We start from the raw sequence: 16,717 nt of genomic DNA on the forward strand, positions 1-16,717 counted from the left end.
AACAATACATCTTTATTAATTGATCAGCTGCAATGAGAATTTGTAAAATGGAAACAACTACAACTTTCACTGAGGGAGAGTGCAAACTGTGAAAATGGTGATTGCCCAAAGATTTAATTGCCTCTTCAGGATGCTTCTTTTGTTCATACCATGCACACTGCTCAAGCACTTAGATGTGCAGATCAACAGTTACATTTGCTGAGGAGATTGAACCTGGGTCCAAATATCAAAACTCTTTCCAGACATATCCTCAGGAGGATTATGACTCCCCAAAATTGAATATCCATAGAAAGTCATATTCAAATTGATGGTAAGAGTATCAGGATTCTCTGTAGGAAACTCGCCGATACCTTAAACCCGCACAATCCGATGCTGCAATGGATAATTTGTATATGGAAGATGTTCCATTGCTCCCTAAAACAACAGTAATTCTTGCACATAGGTGACCCTCCATGACACAGTGTTGAACTACAAAATTATAATTCACTCTTTCGCTGGAAGAACTGGACCTTAAAATGGATCAAGACTATATGCAACATGATCTTGAGGGCAAATGGAAAACATTCCGGTTTTTACAAGCACACTCTGGGCTTGTACATGCTCAATAGTGGAGAGTTACTCAACTTCTGCACTGCTTAGTTTAAAAAAAAACTAAGCAATAGGACAGAAGAGTTAGGAACTTCCCTGATACATGAATAACTGACTCAAGGGTGAACATATAAAATTGATTTCTAGACCTTACTGCTTTTTTATTGAACAACTCTACTCAAAGCTTACACAGCAGCACTGGAAACACATTTGGTCAACCCAAACTACCAAAGTGTATACAGACAAAGACTGTTCACTACTCATAGCCACTCATGACTGAGAGAAGCAAGCTTAAAATTCTATTATTTTAGAATTGTACAACAATAGTACTTGATCCCCTCCTAGATACATAAGGCTGGTCTAACAACCGAACACAGATTGCTGGAGGTGTACTCAACCTGGGGGACATCAAACACACCCACATCTAGTTCTGCTGAGATCTCTCAAGGTCTTGTGAACGAATATGGGAGAAACTGCAATGTGCTGGAACTTGTTACATATATTCCTCCATGGCTTCATGATACGAGAGATGTAAACAAAATTTCTCAGTTCTCAGACGCCACCGAAAAAATTTGAATGGTCGGAATCGATGGCCGCCTTAGTGGCATTTGAGAAAACGATCTACAGACTCAGGTTTAAAATGGCTAAATCTGAGAGTGTTTGAACTCCCTTTTCGAGAGCCTCTCATAAGGGCCTATCATCACTGTATCGCCCTATTAGCAAGGTCAAGCTATCGCGTGAATCCTTGCCTTAGCGCCCTGTCCCTGAACGCCCAGCATTGCATCTCTAATGAGATGCAAAGTGGGCGTTCCGCCCCAAAATACCATGAGAAATGTCGCTAAGCGACATTTCTCCTATTTACAAGGTGCACGCTGAAGAGCATAGCGATAAGAAAAGTAGTGCTAATCTTCGTTATCGCTACTTTCCTTACGCCTGCTCTCAGGTTGACTTAGCCTTAATATCCATTGGAAGATGGATATTATGGCTAAGTATGGCATGTCCTATCATCAAGGTATCGCCGTTCCCTGTGCGATTATTGCTGGATTTCCAGTGATAATCGCATAGTTTTATGGCTTTGGAGATAAGCTTTGCTGATAGCACGCTATCTCTGCAATAGAAACCAGCGGTAGCCGGCGATAATTATCCTATCGCTAAGTGCGCTTAGCGATAATTATTGCAGGTTGTTAATGATATGCCCCATAGTTCTCTGTTGTTGTAATACTTTTATTACTGCACATACGCTGGTCAGACAGAAGGTTAAAACGTAGCCACCCAGAACTTCTAAATGATCACATTGTCACTATAAATGAGACAGCCAGACATTACACACGTACAGTGGTAGGCCACTGACTGGGAAACTAATCACTGTATTTTCTTTCCAAGTGGTTCCTGCATTGTTTACTTATGAGTGATCCTAGGTAATAAGAATGGGGAGAATAATGACTGTGGAATATCTCGGGTTCGTCGGAGAGAAAGTGAGATGATGGACTAAGGTGCCATGATGTATAATATCCAGCTTGCTTTGTTTTATTTAGTTGCTTAATTTTATGTTATTGGTCTTATTTATTCTTACTAAGTGCTAACAGTGCGGTGGAATGTATAGGTTGCCTATACGTTTTTTTATGACAACATACGACTATAAGTAAGAGTCAAGATAAACAATGAAACAGAAGCTGTGTGTTTAACCTGACAATTGTGTGCACTTACCCCTTTTGGTAGACTCATATCCTCCATAATTAATAACCCACTTTCCTACAGGATACACAGACTTATGAATATCAACGCTCACATATCTTGCTCTATAGTCCTATGAGAAGAAAGATTTAGGTTTGGCAATCTGTCAATTTGACCTTTCGACCTGTGACCTAAAAAAAGTTCGACTTCTGAGAATAGTCTCCATTTAGGCCACAGTGTTGTAAATGGAAACAAAGCGTCCATTGTGCCAATGGCCATGTTCAGTTCAAGTCACATAGTTGGTACAGATGGAACCAGGCACAAAGATTACTGACATCGGCTGACTACCAGATAGCTGCATCTGGTGGTAATCTAGTTATTTACCATAGAAAAGTTAAAAGAAACTCTGTATCCAACTTTGCTTGCCTTGTTTAAAAGATAGAAATAAATACTAGCAGACTTTGTGCAATACTTAGATGTGCTCATCAATATTCTAAAAGCAATCAATTCATAGTGTATGAAATAAGAACATGAAGCTCACCATGTCTAGGGCATTTGTGTCTACCTGTATTGGGTGAGATCAGAGAAATAAACACCAATCTGCCCACATTGTGATTGGTGTTAACACCTGTCACTGGCCTTTACCCTGTTCACGCACTCTTTTTTGGGCCCCTAATTGCAAGATGTGTAATCAGCACTCGTAGACAACCTCAGTCGGAGTCATTAACTTACGTGAACCCCACGGGCAGAAAGGAGAAATTCTTAATTCACTCTCTCATTATGATTGACAATATTGCTAGGTAGAACACAGCACGCCCAAAAGTGTAATAGGAAGTAACTGACCACTCCATTGTTGTATTTGCTATATTATTCCTATGCCATGAAACTTTAAGCGTGGTTATTTCTTCTCCTAGCTTAATCTGAATATTTATTTAGTTTTTTCAAAAATGACAGATTCATGCTTATGCTTCTATGCTGTGTATATGTCTATCAAGGACTCCCCTGTTGTTGACAATTATTGATACATTTTAAGGGCCTCATGTATGGGTTTTTGCTGTTGGGCAGCGCAGCAGACCTTGGTGCTGCACTGTCCTACAGGAAAAGAAAAAAATCACAGGTATGCGCCGTATCCATTAGATACAGTGCATTCCTGTCTTTTCCCCCTGCGACGACGCACCGTTGTGCAAGGGTGCTTGCGTTGCGGGGATGATTATTTTTGTGCAGGAAGGGAAATCATCCTGCCCAAAAACAATCTTTAGAGGTTTTTTCCTCTTTCTATGTGTGCTGTTAAATTGGACAGCACACATAGAATGAGGAAAAACGAGGAGAAATAAAGAAATAAAGGTGTTTCTCCTTGTTGTGCCTCCCTTATGCCTTCCCTGGGGAGGCATAAGTATTTAGCGCTGCCTCAGACTTACGTTTTCTCATAAATTCCCCAAACAATACCCATGGAATACCCCTTTCACTCACTTTTCTGCATGAAAGGGGCACATTTTTATAAAGCCGTGAAAAGCCATGTAATGTGACTGTACATAGCCTTATAAATATGCCAGTGGCACATAAAAAAGTGGCGTTTAGGTCGTTCAATAATGTCACTAGGGTCTCATACTGAGGCCCTTAGTCTCATCCTGGGTGGAATGTAAAACATTTTGGGAAACAAACACCCAGAAAAATACTGTTAGCTCAGAGTACCGGGTCATTTTTTGCACAACATTATAGGATTTTTCACATACAAACTGGAGTAACATGGTGAGATGGTCTTTGGGGCCATTTTGGTCTCAGAACTGCCCTTCATTGTACAGTTTCTCACAAGCTAATTTCCACATGTTGGACCTAGAGAAAGTATCCCATTCGAAAAGGTGAGTCTAAGCGCAATTTGCACGGTACCCATAACAGACACTACTGACCTATTCGCATAGGTCAACTTAGTAAATCTGCACTTGTAAATGTACTTTCGCAATTTACGGGTTTAAATGTACTACAAAGTTTAAATGTACTACGAAGTGTAGACTTACATGTCTCCACCCCCTGAAGTCAGAGTTTGGAGCATAATGTATTAGTATTTAGTTACTAATTGTAACTCTTCACACTAGGCGGAGATCTGAGGCACAGGGGTAGAGAATTCCCTATGGTAAAGTATATGGAACAGTTAAACAAATTACTGAACGTCCCAAATAATCACAAAAAATATTTTTATGTTAAATAATAGTGTAAATTATATTTATATATGTTTTCATTTGAGACCTGCCAAAATTTCTCACATGCCTTCATCAGAGCAACACGAAGAGACACAATGACAAGGTTTTTAGATATGTATGTTAGATTGGTAATAAAGTTGCATTAATGGTGCTTAAAGCATATGTCAAACACTGTTTAACATTTATATCAACTTGCTTTTAAGACTATGTTGCATTCTTTTCTGTGTCTCATTTTATACCATTGATTATATAAATGCAATGTATTGTAACTTAATAGTAAAAAAAAAAAATTACAAATGAAATAGTCGAGGAAATGTTCCAAAATGTTTTGGGAATTTCCTGAGCTGTTCCCTTTTTTTTATCGAATGCTAAAAAAAAAAGATATGTATTTTAAATATCTAACAAAATTGAAAAAGCTACTACACTTTTAACTTAGTTTCGAATTAAACATTAATTAATTAAAATATAATAATTTAGATTACAAGTACATTTTTTTAAGATTAAAGGAAAATATTCATATTTATTAAATATGTACTAAAAATTACTATAAATAATAGATAGAATGTATTTAAATGTATTAATTAAAAAAAGAAGCATATATTGTTTTAAATGTAAAAACAAGAGGGCAAGAAAATAATTTTTTACTTATATATAACTCATTCCTAGTATTTCATTAACACCTCTTTACTCCTACCAAAACCCCTCCCATTTAGTAGTATTTCCCATTTTTCATCCACTTTTCCATTTTTCTCACACATTTACTACTAAAGTATATGCGTACAAATGCTGAGATCTCAGCTGTCAGGGTGGAGATCTCCACACAGGAACAATGGGAGAGGTGGAGATGGAGACCTCCGCATATACGTTTGTGAATAGCATTTTGTAGCATGTGAGTAGTACCCTTGTAGTACTACTAAACATATTGCAAAATGCAGATTGGGAACAGGACCCTTAATTTAGAATCCCTTGTAAACCCTCTTTGCACCTGATTTTACATTTTAAGCCACACTTGTAATGAGGAAATTTAAGTAATTTAGTTGGCAATATGTTGTTGTGTCTGTGAACCAACTGAATAGTATTAGAATATTGTGGTTTCAATGCTGCACCAAATCATATATACATCTGTGTGTTCACAGGAAATAATCTAGAACACCATTTCACAAACTGTAGCCTGCCACTCATTGGTGGGTTGACAGCTGATTTTGGGTGGGTTGTAAAGATGTCTTTACATTTTGAATGTATCTTGTTACCTTTGCTGTGCTTCTAAGACAGAGGCAAATGTCAGGCCATGTCTTCTGACAAATTGCTCCTTATTCATTTAACATGAGATTTGTGTTTATTGTCTCTGACTGCAAAGTAAGAGGAGTTTTTAAAGTGAACGATGTGTCAATTTTAATGGGGTACATGGAGTGTGAAAAAAAGGGTATAGGATATCATTTTTTTATAACACACAACAAAATTTGTGAATACCTGTATTGGAAGTGCACACATTTTCTGCATATATCGGAAGGTAGGAAAGCAAAAATGAAGGACTGTTTTATAATTCTGAAGTGTGATAGAAACAAAGATTTCTTTGTGATGAAAACATATCAAGACGATTTATTTTGTAATGTGCAAATTATAAAAATTCACTGAAACCCGATTTCTGCACATTATCATTAGTTATCATAGTTTTATCAGTAACACCGTATGTCTGCAAATGTCAGTGCACTAAGGCACAATGCTTTAGTAATATCCAATAGTATGTTCTAAAATGCACTAACAGCTTCATACTCCAACTTTACCACTCTCCTCATGAATATATTTGCTATACTTTGTGTGAAGATAGGATTTTTCACAATCCATATGACTGCAATGATATAAGATTGGTGTCAGCACCCCCACTCTGAAAATTGCTCCAACCCAATTGTGCAAAGGTGCTGAGCTATGTCCCTAAATCTAGTTTTAATACAAACTCTTGCAAGTATTTCCAAGCAAGATTCTGGGTGAACTCCTATTTTTTTACTTCACAATTCCATTTCAACAGAGAATGTGCTCTCTATACGTAATCATACTCAATCATCCCACATGCATATGATTTTCACACGTAATTTGAGAAAACTGATCTTGGGACCAGATTCAAGTCCTAGTGCTGGCTCTGGTCAAATTTATCTGTGCTAAAAATAAAATAAATCTGACCTTCTGTAATGTAATTTGGTGCTCATGTGAACCTCTTCAATGGGCAGTGTTCACTCTATATCAAATTGTAATATGTGTGGAGACCAAAATGCACCCAGGGGAATCGTTTTAATACAAAATGGATATGAGGCCTCATCCCACACTCTGCTGAAGAAGAGGTTTTTTAATTTTCTAAAATCACTGGTATCAGCAGCACGCTTTTTTAGAAGCCTTAACTCTGACAAGAGTTCACATCTGCCACGTTTTATGATCAGAATTTTTTTTTTATAGGAACTCAAAAATTGTATTGGTATTTTATTAATTCTTGTCATTTTGAAAAATAGTTCACTATTGTATTAAAAAGAAATCACCCCGCCCGTGCACGCTAAAGGTAGGTGTTGTTCTAAAAATTGGGTCATTACTCTAAAATGTTTGGAAATCACTGCTCTAGAAAGATCACGCAGACCTTGCCAGTTTTGTATATCCATGTATTTGACTCCTATGAGGAAGGTTTAATAAACATAGTTAAATAAAATAATGTGGCAAATTATTACCTATCCTGCCTTCAGGGCATAAGGGATGTAAGTGACTGACCTAAATGAAGAGTTAACAACTAGTATTTTTCACAAGCACCCTAACAAAATGCAAAACTGATATTCCTGACACAATGTTGTTGCTTCGATAATATACCTGTTTTCTTCAATTATTTTTCCAAATATGTTTATTGAAGTTTTCTTAGTATTCAGATTGCATTGTGACATTGATACACTAATCAAAAACTGTTACAACATCAGCACTATTTGCAATCACTTGAAAATTCTGGTAAGCAATAGATTACACAATGTTACATTTTTGAGGATACCATCCGAGAGAAAAAATTGTGAACTACAGTAAGAAGAACAACTTAGAACCAAGTTACTTTTGGCGGATGAGAGTGTAATGAGTGGGGTATTTACTGGATAGGTATGGCAGTACTTTCATCTCAGGGTACTTCTAGCCAAGTGGTACTCGATAAATTACAAATTCATAAAAGTGGGTCAGCTCCAAATTGACCATAAAGAACACTTGTATCTACGGTGGGTACATATCATCATCTGGATCTCTTTGGAGTGCAAGTAAAAGATCGTCCCATGAAGCCCTTATGGGGTGCTTTTGTCGGACAATTTCCTGACTAGCTCACAGTCCCTCACCCAAACCCTTAAACCAGCCAGGATAACAAATGATTTTGGCAACCTCCAACATAACACTCTGATTCCCTAGGAAAACATGGAAACAGATCTTACCCCTTTCATTGTTTACTTATTCATGCCCATGGTAAATCACAAGAAAGATACAAAGAGAGTTCTTCAATGCATTTATTGAAATGTTCATAATCTTGCATAGAAAGAATGTGCTGTGATCATTAGGCATATAAAACAAAGCAAAGTAACTAGCATTATCAACATGGTGAAAATAATGAACATTCCAACCATGGCAATATTAGTGCAGTGGTTAGAGTGGATTGAGTGAAGTGGCGTATAGTGGAGTGACGTACGGTAAAATTGCATATAATGGAATAATGTTAAGTGGAGTAGCATAGAGTAGAGTAGCGTACAGTGGATTGCGGTGCCTTAAACAGACCTAGCATGAAAGTTGGTGAACCCAATGTAGATGTAATGTGGCAGAAAATATATTGTTCATTTTTGGCAGTCGGTGTAAATAATTTAAGTAGTGCTAAAGATGTAAGTCTGAAAATAGTTATATATTGTGCAGCAGTAATACCGCAGTAAATTTGTGGTATACTGCGGTACATGCCGATGACAAAGGCAATATATAATTGGCTAACGTAAAAGGCAGCTATGTTGTTTGTAGCACACTTCGGCTGCGTTGTGGGTTAAGTTAGGGCCTTGGATATAGGTAAGCAGCCGCGGTCCATATAGGTAACAGCGGTGTGGCGTGGGGGCCGGGTATGGGGAATTTTGACAGACGAAGAGGGAAAATTAATTATTTATTTAATTTTCCCTCGGCATCATCCCTCGAAATCCCCTCTGACATGGCCCCACCGCCCACTGCTGTTACCTGCACGGACGGTGGATGTAGGTCAGTAATACGTTTTATTGTGGTTCCCTTTCTATTACCAATTTGCTAAACTGGTAATAGGTAGTGAAATGTATTTATATGTTTCTATATATTTTTTAAAACAGTTTACAGAGAACTGCTTTTGTAACTACAAACAACCACAGTAGTTACTGGAAAAGCAAAAATTGAACACACACTAGTACACAATATGAGTGAAATATAGTGTTGCAGATTTCATTTATAATTTTTTTACAGTGGTTAGCACATTTATTTGTAGGTTTTACTGTGGTACTCAGCAGACTAATTTATAAAGAAATACATATGTAAAAAAATTAAAATACACTGTAGTACTCCATAATTGTGAAATACAGTAAATTTTACATTTTGTTTGCATTTTTTTTATATTTAGAAACAGATACAATATAAACAACATGAAATAAGGGTGGAGCACTCTGATTTTTTCTGTTTCTGACTGCGTTATTTAATGAAGTCACTGCGTGCGTGGAATATAGAGAAAGGGAACTGCCTATATCCCTACTCTAGTATAAAGCAAAGTAAATTCCAAACTGAGTTTGTCGGAATAACCTTTGTGCGCTGCTAAATGAGTTTAGCCTAAAATGTAAACAATTCAAAACAACATTACATATTCTGTATTCAGAAAATGATATTACATCAGAATTAGTTTCTAAATCAACATTCCTTTTTAATGCCTTTATGCATATATATTTCTCAACCACGTATAAAAAGCAAAACAAGTCCAATTAGGTAATCAAACAGATACACTGTTCATCACATAACAAGTGGCTTTATGAAAAAAACGATATTTTCTTCTTCTGTGTGGTCCACATACATATGATCATCAATGCCCTATGCATTTCGGGACCCACGGTTGAGTCTTCGGGGGCCACTATGTTCAAACATAAAGAAGAAATCTAAATAGATCATTCAGCAGAGGTAATAAGCATGATATAAATACAATTTCAATGCAATGGAACCTTGAGAATCAATTATGAACCATGAAAGAAACATGGAAGCATAAGTTATCATGGGAGACAACAAGTTAATTTTTTCAAACTATCCAGTGCACACTTTGTAGCCCTTTTCAGGGAGCGTGCAAATCAGCTTTCATCAGCTCTCATTAGAACTAATTCTGAATACAATACCCTCCAACGTATTTCCTTTTCAATGGTATTGCATAGTCTCACTCACCTTAGGATCTATAGATACTGTCTTTGCTGTTCACAATGAGTTCCTGTTCTTGTTGTGAGACCTTTATTAGACTGATACAGCCTCTACATACTTTGCCTCTACATACTACATACTTTACACTCATTAGGGCAGACTTTGTGATTATATATGGTATGTCAAGTTAAAAGTGGGGTCAGAAAAGTTTGGTTTTCCATTCGAGTTCCCAAATGAGGTTTTGCTTCATGCTACATCAAAGTTGACATCAAAGTAGAACTTTACCCAAAAGAGGATACTTTTGTGGGTTTGTCCAAATTTTGAGATATTTGCATCACAAAAGGATGTTAGGCAGGCTTTGAAGCTTAATCAAGTATATATCTTGACTGTTAATTTGCAGACTATCTACAGACATTCTCTTGCCCCAAAAATGTAGAGAATAAATCATACCACTTGGTGAAGGAGTCTTTTTATTTATTGTCTAAAGGGTAGGATGTCAGGAATGTCACCTTTCCTGGAAGGCAGAAGGGAGGGATTCGGATACTCAAGAGGCAGTATACCTAAACTACCTCAGGAGTGAGGTCCGGCATGAGGAAAGAAGGGTTTAGGTGTGAATTGTGTGAGACTGAGTAAAAATTACTACAGGAATACATCACAGGAGAGCCCTACAAGACTTAGAAGATAGCACTGAGGAGTGACTTTGGGTGTGGATGAAGATTTCTGACAATGGATAGCACACAGAAGTCTGAGCTGACTCACTGGGTGCTTCAAATAGAAAGGCAGTAATTAGTCCCATAGGAACTGGCAAACACTGAGGAATGCAGAAAAACTCTGAGGATAAGAGGTCAGTTGACCAGCTGAGGAGATGTAATGCATCAGTCCCAAATAGTCAGTGAGCAGGATACAAAAGGGTAATGGGGGACCATGAACCAAGTAGGGAATAAAGTAATAAATATGTGATGACCAAAATAGTGGTCAACTTAGCAAGGGTGGAGTCCTAAAGCACACAAGAAGTTGACAGGCAGTGTCTTGCTTGTTCAAACCTCTTTTAATTAGAACATGCATCCATTGTGTTTGCTCTACCAGCCCTGACTTAGAACTGTCTCTGACCTCCTGTGGATTTGTGGGGACCAACGACCAAGAGCTGGTCCCCTGTAGTTTCCAATCTTTCACAACATTTCAGGTAAGTCTATCACAAATGTTTGTATTCTTGAACTGGTGTCTCCTTTGCATTCCCTGACAGAGGGCTCATGGACCTGGGGTGGGGAAGAGGACCTTAGTGCTCTTATTAGCTGGTCCTGAAAGAAAAGTTTCTGTTGTGACCAAAGTTACCTGATGTGGTACTTGAACAATGTGTCATGAAATAAATAGGGATTCAATGAGCCTGACCGACTATTCATAAAAACCTAGGCTAGTGTGGGAAGGCCCAAAAAAACAACAAGACTCCCAAAATGAAAAGATAATGTATTGGCATAGTCTGCTGACTGAGGAACATATATAGAGACCAGAGGACCTGTCTAAGTGCCAATGACCCTCTGGTGCATTCTGGGATTCTCGAATCCTATTCAATGCTGCTGATACCCAAAGGCTATTTAAATCTGCAGCTATGCAGCCCAGACTCTGCAGCTGCATGGTATGTTGGTGCAGAGACCCAAATGCAGGTCACGTCCATTAGAAAACCCTATCAAAGGCTGTGGAAAGATGAAGTTGGTTACATGTTAGTTTGGGTGCAGGGCCTGGCACTACAGCAAATCCTCACAGCACTCAACCAAAGCTGTGTGTAGCAGAGGTATCTGCATAGGAGGTTGGATGCATGGCCTGGCTTCAAGGAAGGCCCTGTGGCCAGCACTCATTTCTCATGCTCTTTGGATATGGACTGCAGGGCGTGCCCACATGATGAGTTTGGCACAGGAGATAAGACCCTGCTGACAACCAGCAACCTCCACTATGCATGGTCAAATATGTGGGATGGGATGGCGGCAAATTACAGTTTAGTTGACTGGAAGGCACAGGCATGCTTCAGGGCAGCAGAAGACAGTTTGAATATGCGGGTACAGGGTGCCATGGTGCAGTAAGGGATAGCTCAGGTGGAGCGAGAAGGAGGGTGGTGTGAGCAGGTAGGGACAGCTGTGGAGAGGTGACAGTAAGGGATACAGCAGGTCATTCATGGATACTCTGGGAAGCAGTGACTGGCACTTAGGACTTTGGCTGCGATGGAATGTCAAAAATTGATTGTAGTTCATTTGCTGTCCAACAAGAGCCTTTGCGGTAGTGGTAATGGTTTCCCACTGCAGAGAAATTTGTGAGTCATCCTACTCACCTAGCTTTAATCACGGGCAATATGTGACTGATGCTATCAACATGTTAAACATTCACTAATCCTTATTGACATCTCATTTAATGACATTCCAGTTTTAATGTTATGCACAGTGAATTATACTCGAACTGAAGAACTCCATGGCCATAATGTACACATTTAACTGTAACAAACAATTTCTTATGCTGGTTAGGGAACTGGAAAAAATGTACATGTGTTACATCAAGTATTATGGTGTCCCTTATTATATGAGTGAAGAGGTTCTTGTCTACTCTTGAAATTACCTATTTTTTCATGTGCAGAGCGTAAATAAATATGTTCACTTTGTGGTTTTATTCTAACTGCCATCTTCTTTCTTTGCAATCTGTTGCTGTTCTGTTTCCTGGCTTAGAGAATGTTTGCTTAAATTGCTAGATTAAACACTTTCTGTCTCTGGGGTCAATTACGATCTTGTCTGGAAAGCATTCCTACCAAATCGGTTCCGGAATGCTTTCTGAACGACTCGAATCAGGGGAGTGCGACCAAGCAATTTGGATGCACCTGGAAGCTTCCGGATATGATTCAGTAGTACTCTGATTAATTTCAAAGGGAGCCTGTGTTGCGAACGAATACACAGGCTTCCATTGATGAAAGGTCATTGGGAACTGTGTACAACTCAGTCCGATACAAGGGTTCCACATCGGATTCGAGTTTGCCAAATCCGATTTTGAGCCTTTCCGAACGGCATCGTAATCAACCCCTTTGTGTGGTCTCCTCTGCTTCACAGTGTTTGCGCCTCACGTTTCATGGCCAGATAGTCCTCAACTACCCAGTATCCATTGACAGTCCGAGCACTCCCACAAATGAAGCCCCAATTGTGGACCAGTTAGAGTATGTCATTATATACAACAGTCATTCTTGAACTATCCCCTAATTTCCACATACATATGAAAACTCTTACACAAGGTATATACAATCTGCAATGTACAGTAAGGGCCACAAGTTAGGAAGCACCCTTGCTTGTACTGCTGATAACCCAAAACATTACAGCATTCTAAGGATGACAGTCTCCAGAAATTCAAAAAAGCCTTCTTCTCAATCACTTTGCAAGATTCAAAAGGAGAGAAAGTAACATTACTTCAGTTGGTTCTTTCCAGGTGCAAATTCTTAGTCTGTTTCTACCTACAGCTTTCTCTTTTGAGAGTTTATCTTGGTCCAGTGGATGCAGGCATTTCTTATCCTTCTATTTGCCCTGTTTCTTAAACCTCTTGCTTTTCAACCATTTCATGCTGGTAAAGTTGTGCTACCTGATGCTTTCTATTAGGATGTGTGCTTGATGATTGAGCTTTCTCCCTGGCTCCAGTGATATTGATTCCAGGCAATCAGTGCTCCTACCGCTTCTCTATGCTTTATGTGCTCCATCCAGTCACTATTCTTTGCATTTCCTGAAACTTCCAACTAGAGCCTAAGGGCTCTTTTCACTTGTGGCAGAGGCTCCATAGTCATGCTGGGATTTCTGCACTCAAGCAGGACCTGCAGTGCAAAGATCCTGCAGTGAGTGCAAAGCCTTCACCATGAGTGTGGAGGCTCTTTGTGAATTGGGCCCAAAATCTGCACTTCATGCATTTCCCTGCAGCTTCACTCCTTGCTTTCCTCTTGCCATGTGTAACCTTTGGGTTCTGATGCATTGATTTATCAGGTTTCTATTGTGCTCTGGTGTCTAGTGTCGCTATTATCCCAATTCCCACTTCAGTTAGTGATCTGGGTTAAAATTGCCACTAGCGCCTCAATTCCTTGTGGTTTCACTGCTTCTCTTTAATATAGCATTGTATTTATTCCCTATAGCATTGTATCCTGTTTTTAGTCTGGACTCCAGTGGCCTGTTTTTCTACTCTATGGCAGAGATCAACCTTCTGCAATCACCTTATTCTACTCGGTGACATAGATCAGCTTTCTGCAATACCCTTTTGTATGTTTCTTTTCTTTTCTTTCCTTTCACTTTTAATTCCATGGTTTTTGTCCCTTTCACTAGCCCTGTGCGCTTCTTTCACCCAGTAATTGCTTCAGCCATTTTTCCTATGGAGGTTTCATGTTGTCTGATTCTTAGTTGTGGTGATTCATATTTTGCAAAGATTAGCTGATGGGTTCTTCTGCAGATTATCGTTACCCTCTTTCTTTTCTGTAGCACCTTTTTGTTGCCTCTCTCATTTTCGTAGCTTAATATTGATTAATGTGTTCAGAGAGCAGTCACTAGTCTGTTCGTCTTAGATCCAGAAAAAATATTTTCTTGTGAGTATTTCACCTTGTCTGAGCCTTTCGGTGGTGAATAGAGACGTCTAGTGCTGTGCATGTCCTAGCAGATAGCATGCTGATAAGAAAAGAGAGCATGTTCCCTGGAGAATCCCTGCAGTGAGAGCCTGATGTATTTGTCATAGGTGCAATTGCTTCACTCTTATTTATGTGTACTGCCTGTGCTTGGGTGTCTAGATAGCTCATTATTTGCCTCTCCTATGTCTATTCCCACTCCAGATGTGAATGCTCTGCTTCATAACCTTGTTTTACAGTTGATATGATGCTCACATTCATTTTTAATTCTGACCCAGAATTCTGCCTGATCATAAAATGAGGTGTTATTTTCTGCCTTTTCTGGTCAATTGGTTATCAAGGTTAGCATTCCATCTCTCTGCCATGCTTCTATGTTCTGTTGTGTGTCTCTGGTCTACTGGGCTTTTGTCTCCTCCTCCTGGCCGTAATGTCTTGGTAGTAATAAGAAATGCCCGACTCTTGTCATCTGATGGTGGTTGAAATTCAGGGTACCAGTCTCCCCACTAAGGTTTAATAGTAGGCTGGACTCCTGTCTTCATTACAGAGCCCTAGATCCAATCTTTGTTGGTGTCATAATATTGTGGTGATGCCTGTATAGCAAGCTTTAGAATCACTCCTTTATATGAAACAGCAATCCCAAGTTATAAACTTCTTTGTTGTTGAACATCTTTGTTGTTGAATTGTGAATACCAGCTTTCAGGAACATGTCAACGTTCAGTTTTCATGGATTAGGAGACAAGGGATATAGAGACAGATGAAGTCCTAATGGATCTTTTATGTTGACCAGAGATAGAGATTGTTCTTATTTCTGTATAAGTCAGAAATCACTTTGAATGCAAACAATAATGAGATGGTCATCACTTTCAAGCTGTCTTGCACAATGGAAATTCTAATATTTTCCATAAACTATAACCAGCTTTTATATAGCCAGAGGCCGCCTTTCAAATGAGTACGCAGAAATGAAAGGATCAACACAATGCAAAAAGTAAATACTTTTAGTTTTTTGAATTTCTAACATTATTTCTTTTTCTTGTTTTTATAGCCTGGTGACTCTTGGATTTCTAATTGTGTCAGGTATGACTGTACAAATACAGTTGTAGGACCAGTTTTAGTTACATCTTCCATCAGCTGCCCTCCTTTTAATGAAACTGAATGTATTAAGGTCAGTGTCTCACAAGAAAAACGTGTTTCTAATAATAGACAAAATGCTGTATTTGCTTAATGTAAATGTTCACAGGCAATTCATAACACAACATGACTTAGAAACAAGAGGCCAGAATGCAGCCCACAGAAAAAAAGGCAACAGATAATTTACAGATTTTCTTACAGTTTTGAAAAGGAAAGTAATCAATTAAGCTATGGCTCCAACATGTCACTTTTGTTGTTCATTCTTTATAATGATAGAGACTGTTAGTTCACTAAATATATTAGGATTGATTAAACATAATTTATTGAGCGAGATGAGTTTGGATCAACGTCTTATTTAGGTCTGACTAAGGGGCAGGATATTCAAAAACATAGTCATCTATTCATTTAACAAGTTCCTCAAGTTTTGATTCAGGTCACTCTATCAGTCAATTACTTTTATGTTTATATTTATGTTTAAATGCTTGTAAAGCGATCGAATGCCGAGGCGTCTTGGCGCTGAGGAGTGTAGGAGGAAAGGGCACACATGAGTTAGGCCTAAAGGGCTGGAAACAGCCAGGTTTTAAGATTCCTTCTAAAGTTCTGATGATTCGATTGAAGCTTCCAGCATGTTGAAAAATGTCAGCTTTTATGCCTTAATAATTTTAGTTTGGTCAATATAATTTGTAATTTATAACTTCTCTGGTAATGTTGTGCAAAGTACACATTTTCACTTCATAAAGTGTGAAGTTTGGGTGCTTCACACTACATCACCCAGAAGTGAATCTTTTCCATCAAAAAAAGTTTATTTCATGAGGATGTTCCCACAAAATCTTGGCAGGTGAATTTTCCTTGTCAGTGTTTTCTTGCCATTAGTATGTTTTGCTCAGTATTCTCAGGAAAAATCACTTTTATGCAGTTGATTTCAGTGCCACTTAAAAAAACTTCATGAAGTAGGATCACCCAAGGATTTTTCCTATAACAAAATAAAATCATATTGTAAACTCTCAGTTACTTTTTTTTTAATCTAGGAAAAGCAACTGGTTCATCTGTAGAAGCTGCAAAAAAGTGATATTGATTAAAATAAACTGGTGATGAAGATCATTGTTCATTA

The 16,717-nt window shown here is 38.4% G+C and overlaps 1 protein-coding gene across 1 annotated transcript in view; it reads left to right on the forward strand.

Annotated features, from left to right (window-relative positions):
• The window catches only part of OTOG (otogelin), a 1,048,712-nt gene that overhangs the window by 981,717 nt on the left and 50,278 nt on the right, over nucleotides 1-16,717 (forward strand). Inside the window, exon 52 of the mRNA XM_078682941.1 lies at nucleotides 15,521-15,640. Within this exon, the coding sequence (XP_078539067.1) occupies nucleotides 15,521-15,640 (120 nt within the window). The remainder of the gene's footprint in view (nucleotides 1-15,520; nucleotides 15,641-16,717) is intronic.

The sequence above is a fragment of the Lissotriton helveticus genome, chromosome 3_1, assembly GCF_964261635.1.
Source record: "Lissotriton helveticus chromosome 3_1, aLisHel1.1, whole genome shotgun sequence".
NCBI lineage: Eukaryota > Metazoa > Chordata > Amphibia > Caudata > Salamandridae > Lissotriton > Lissotriton helveticus.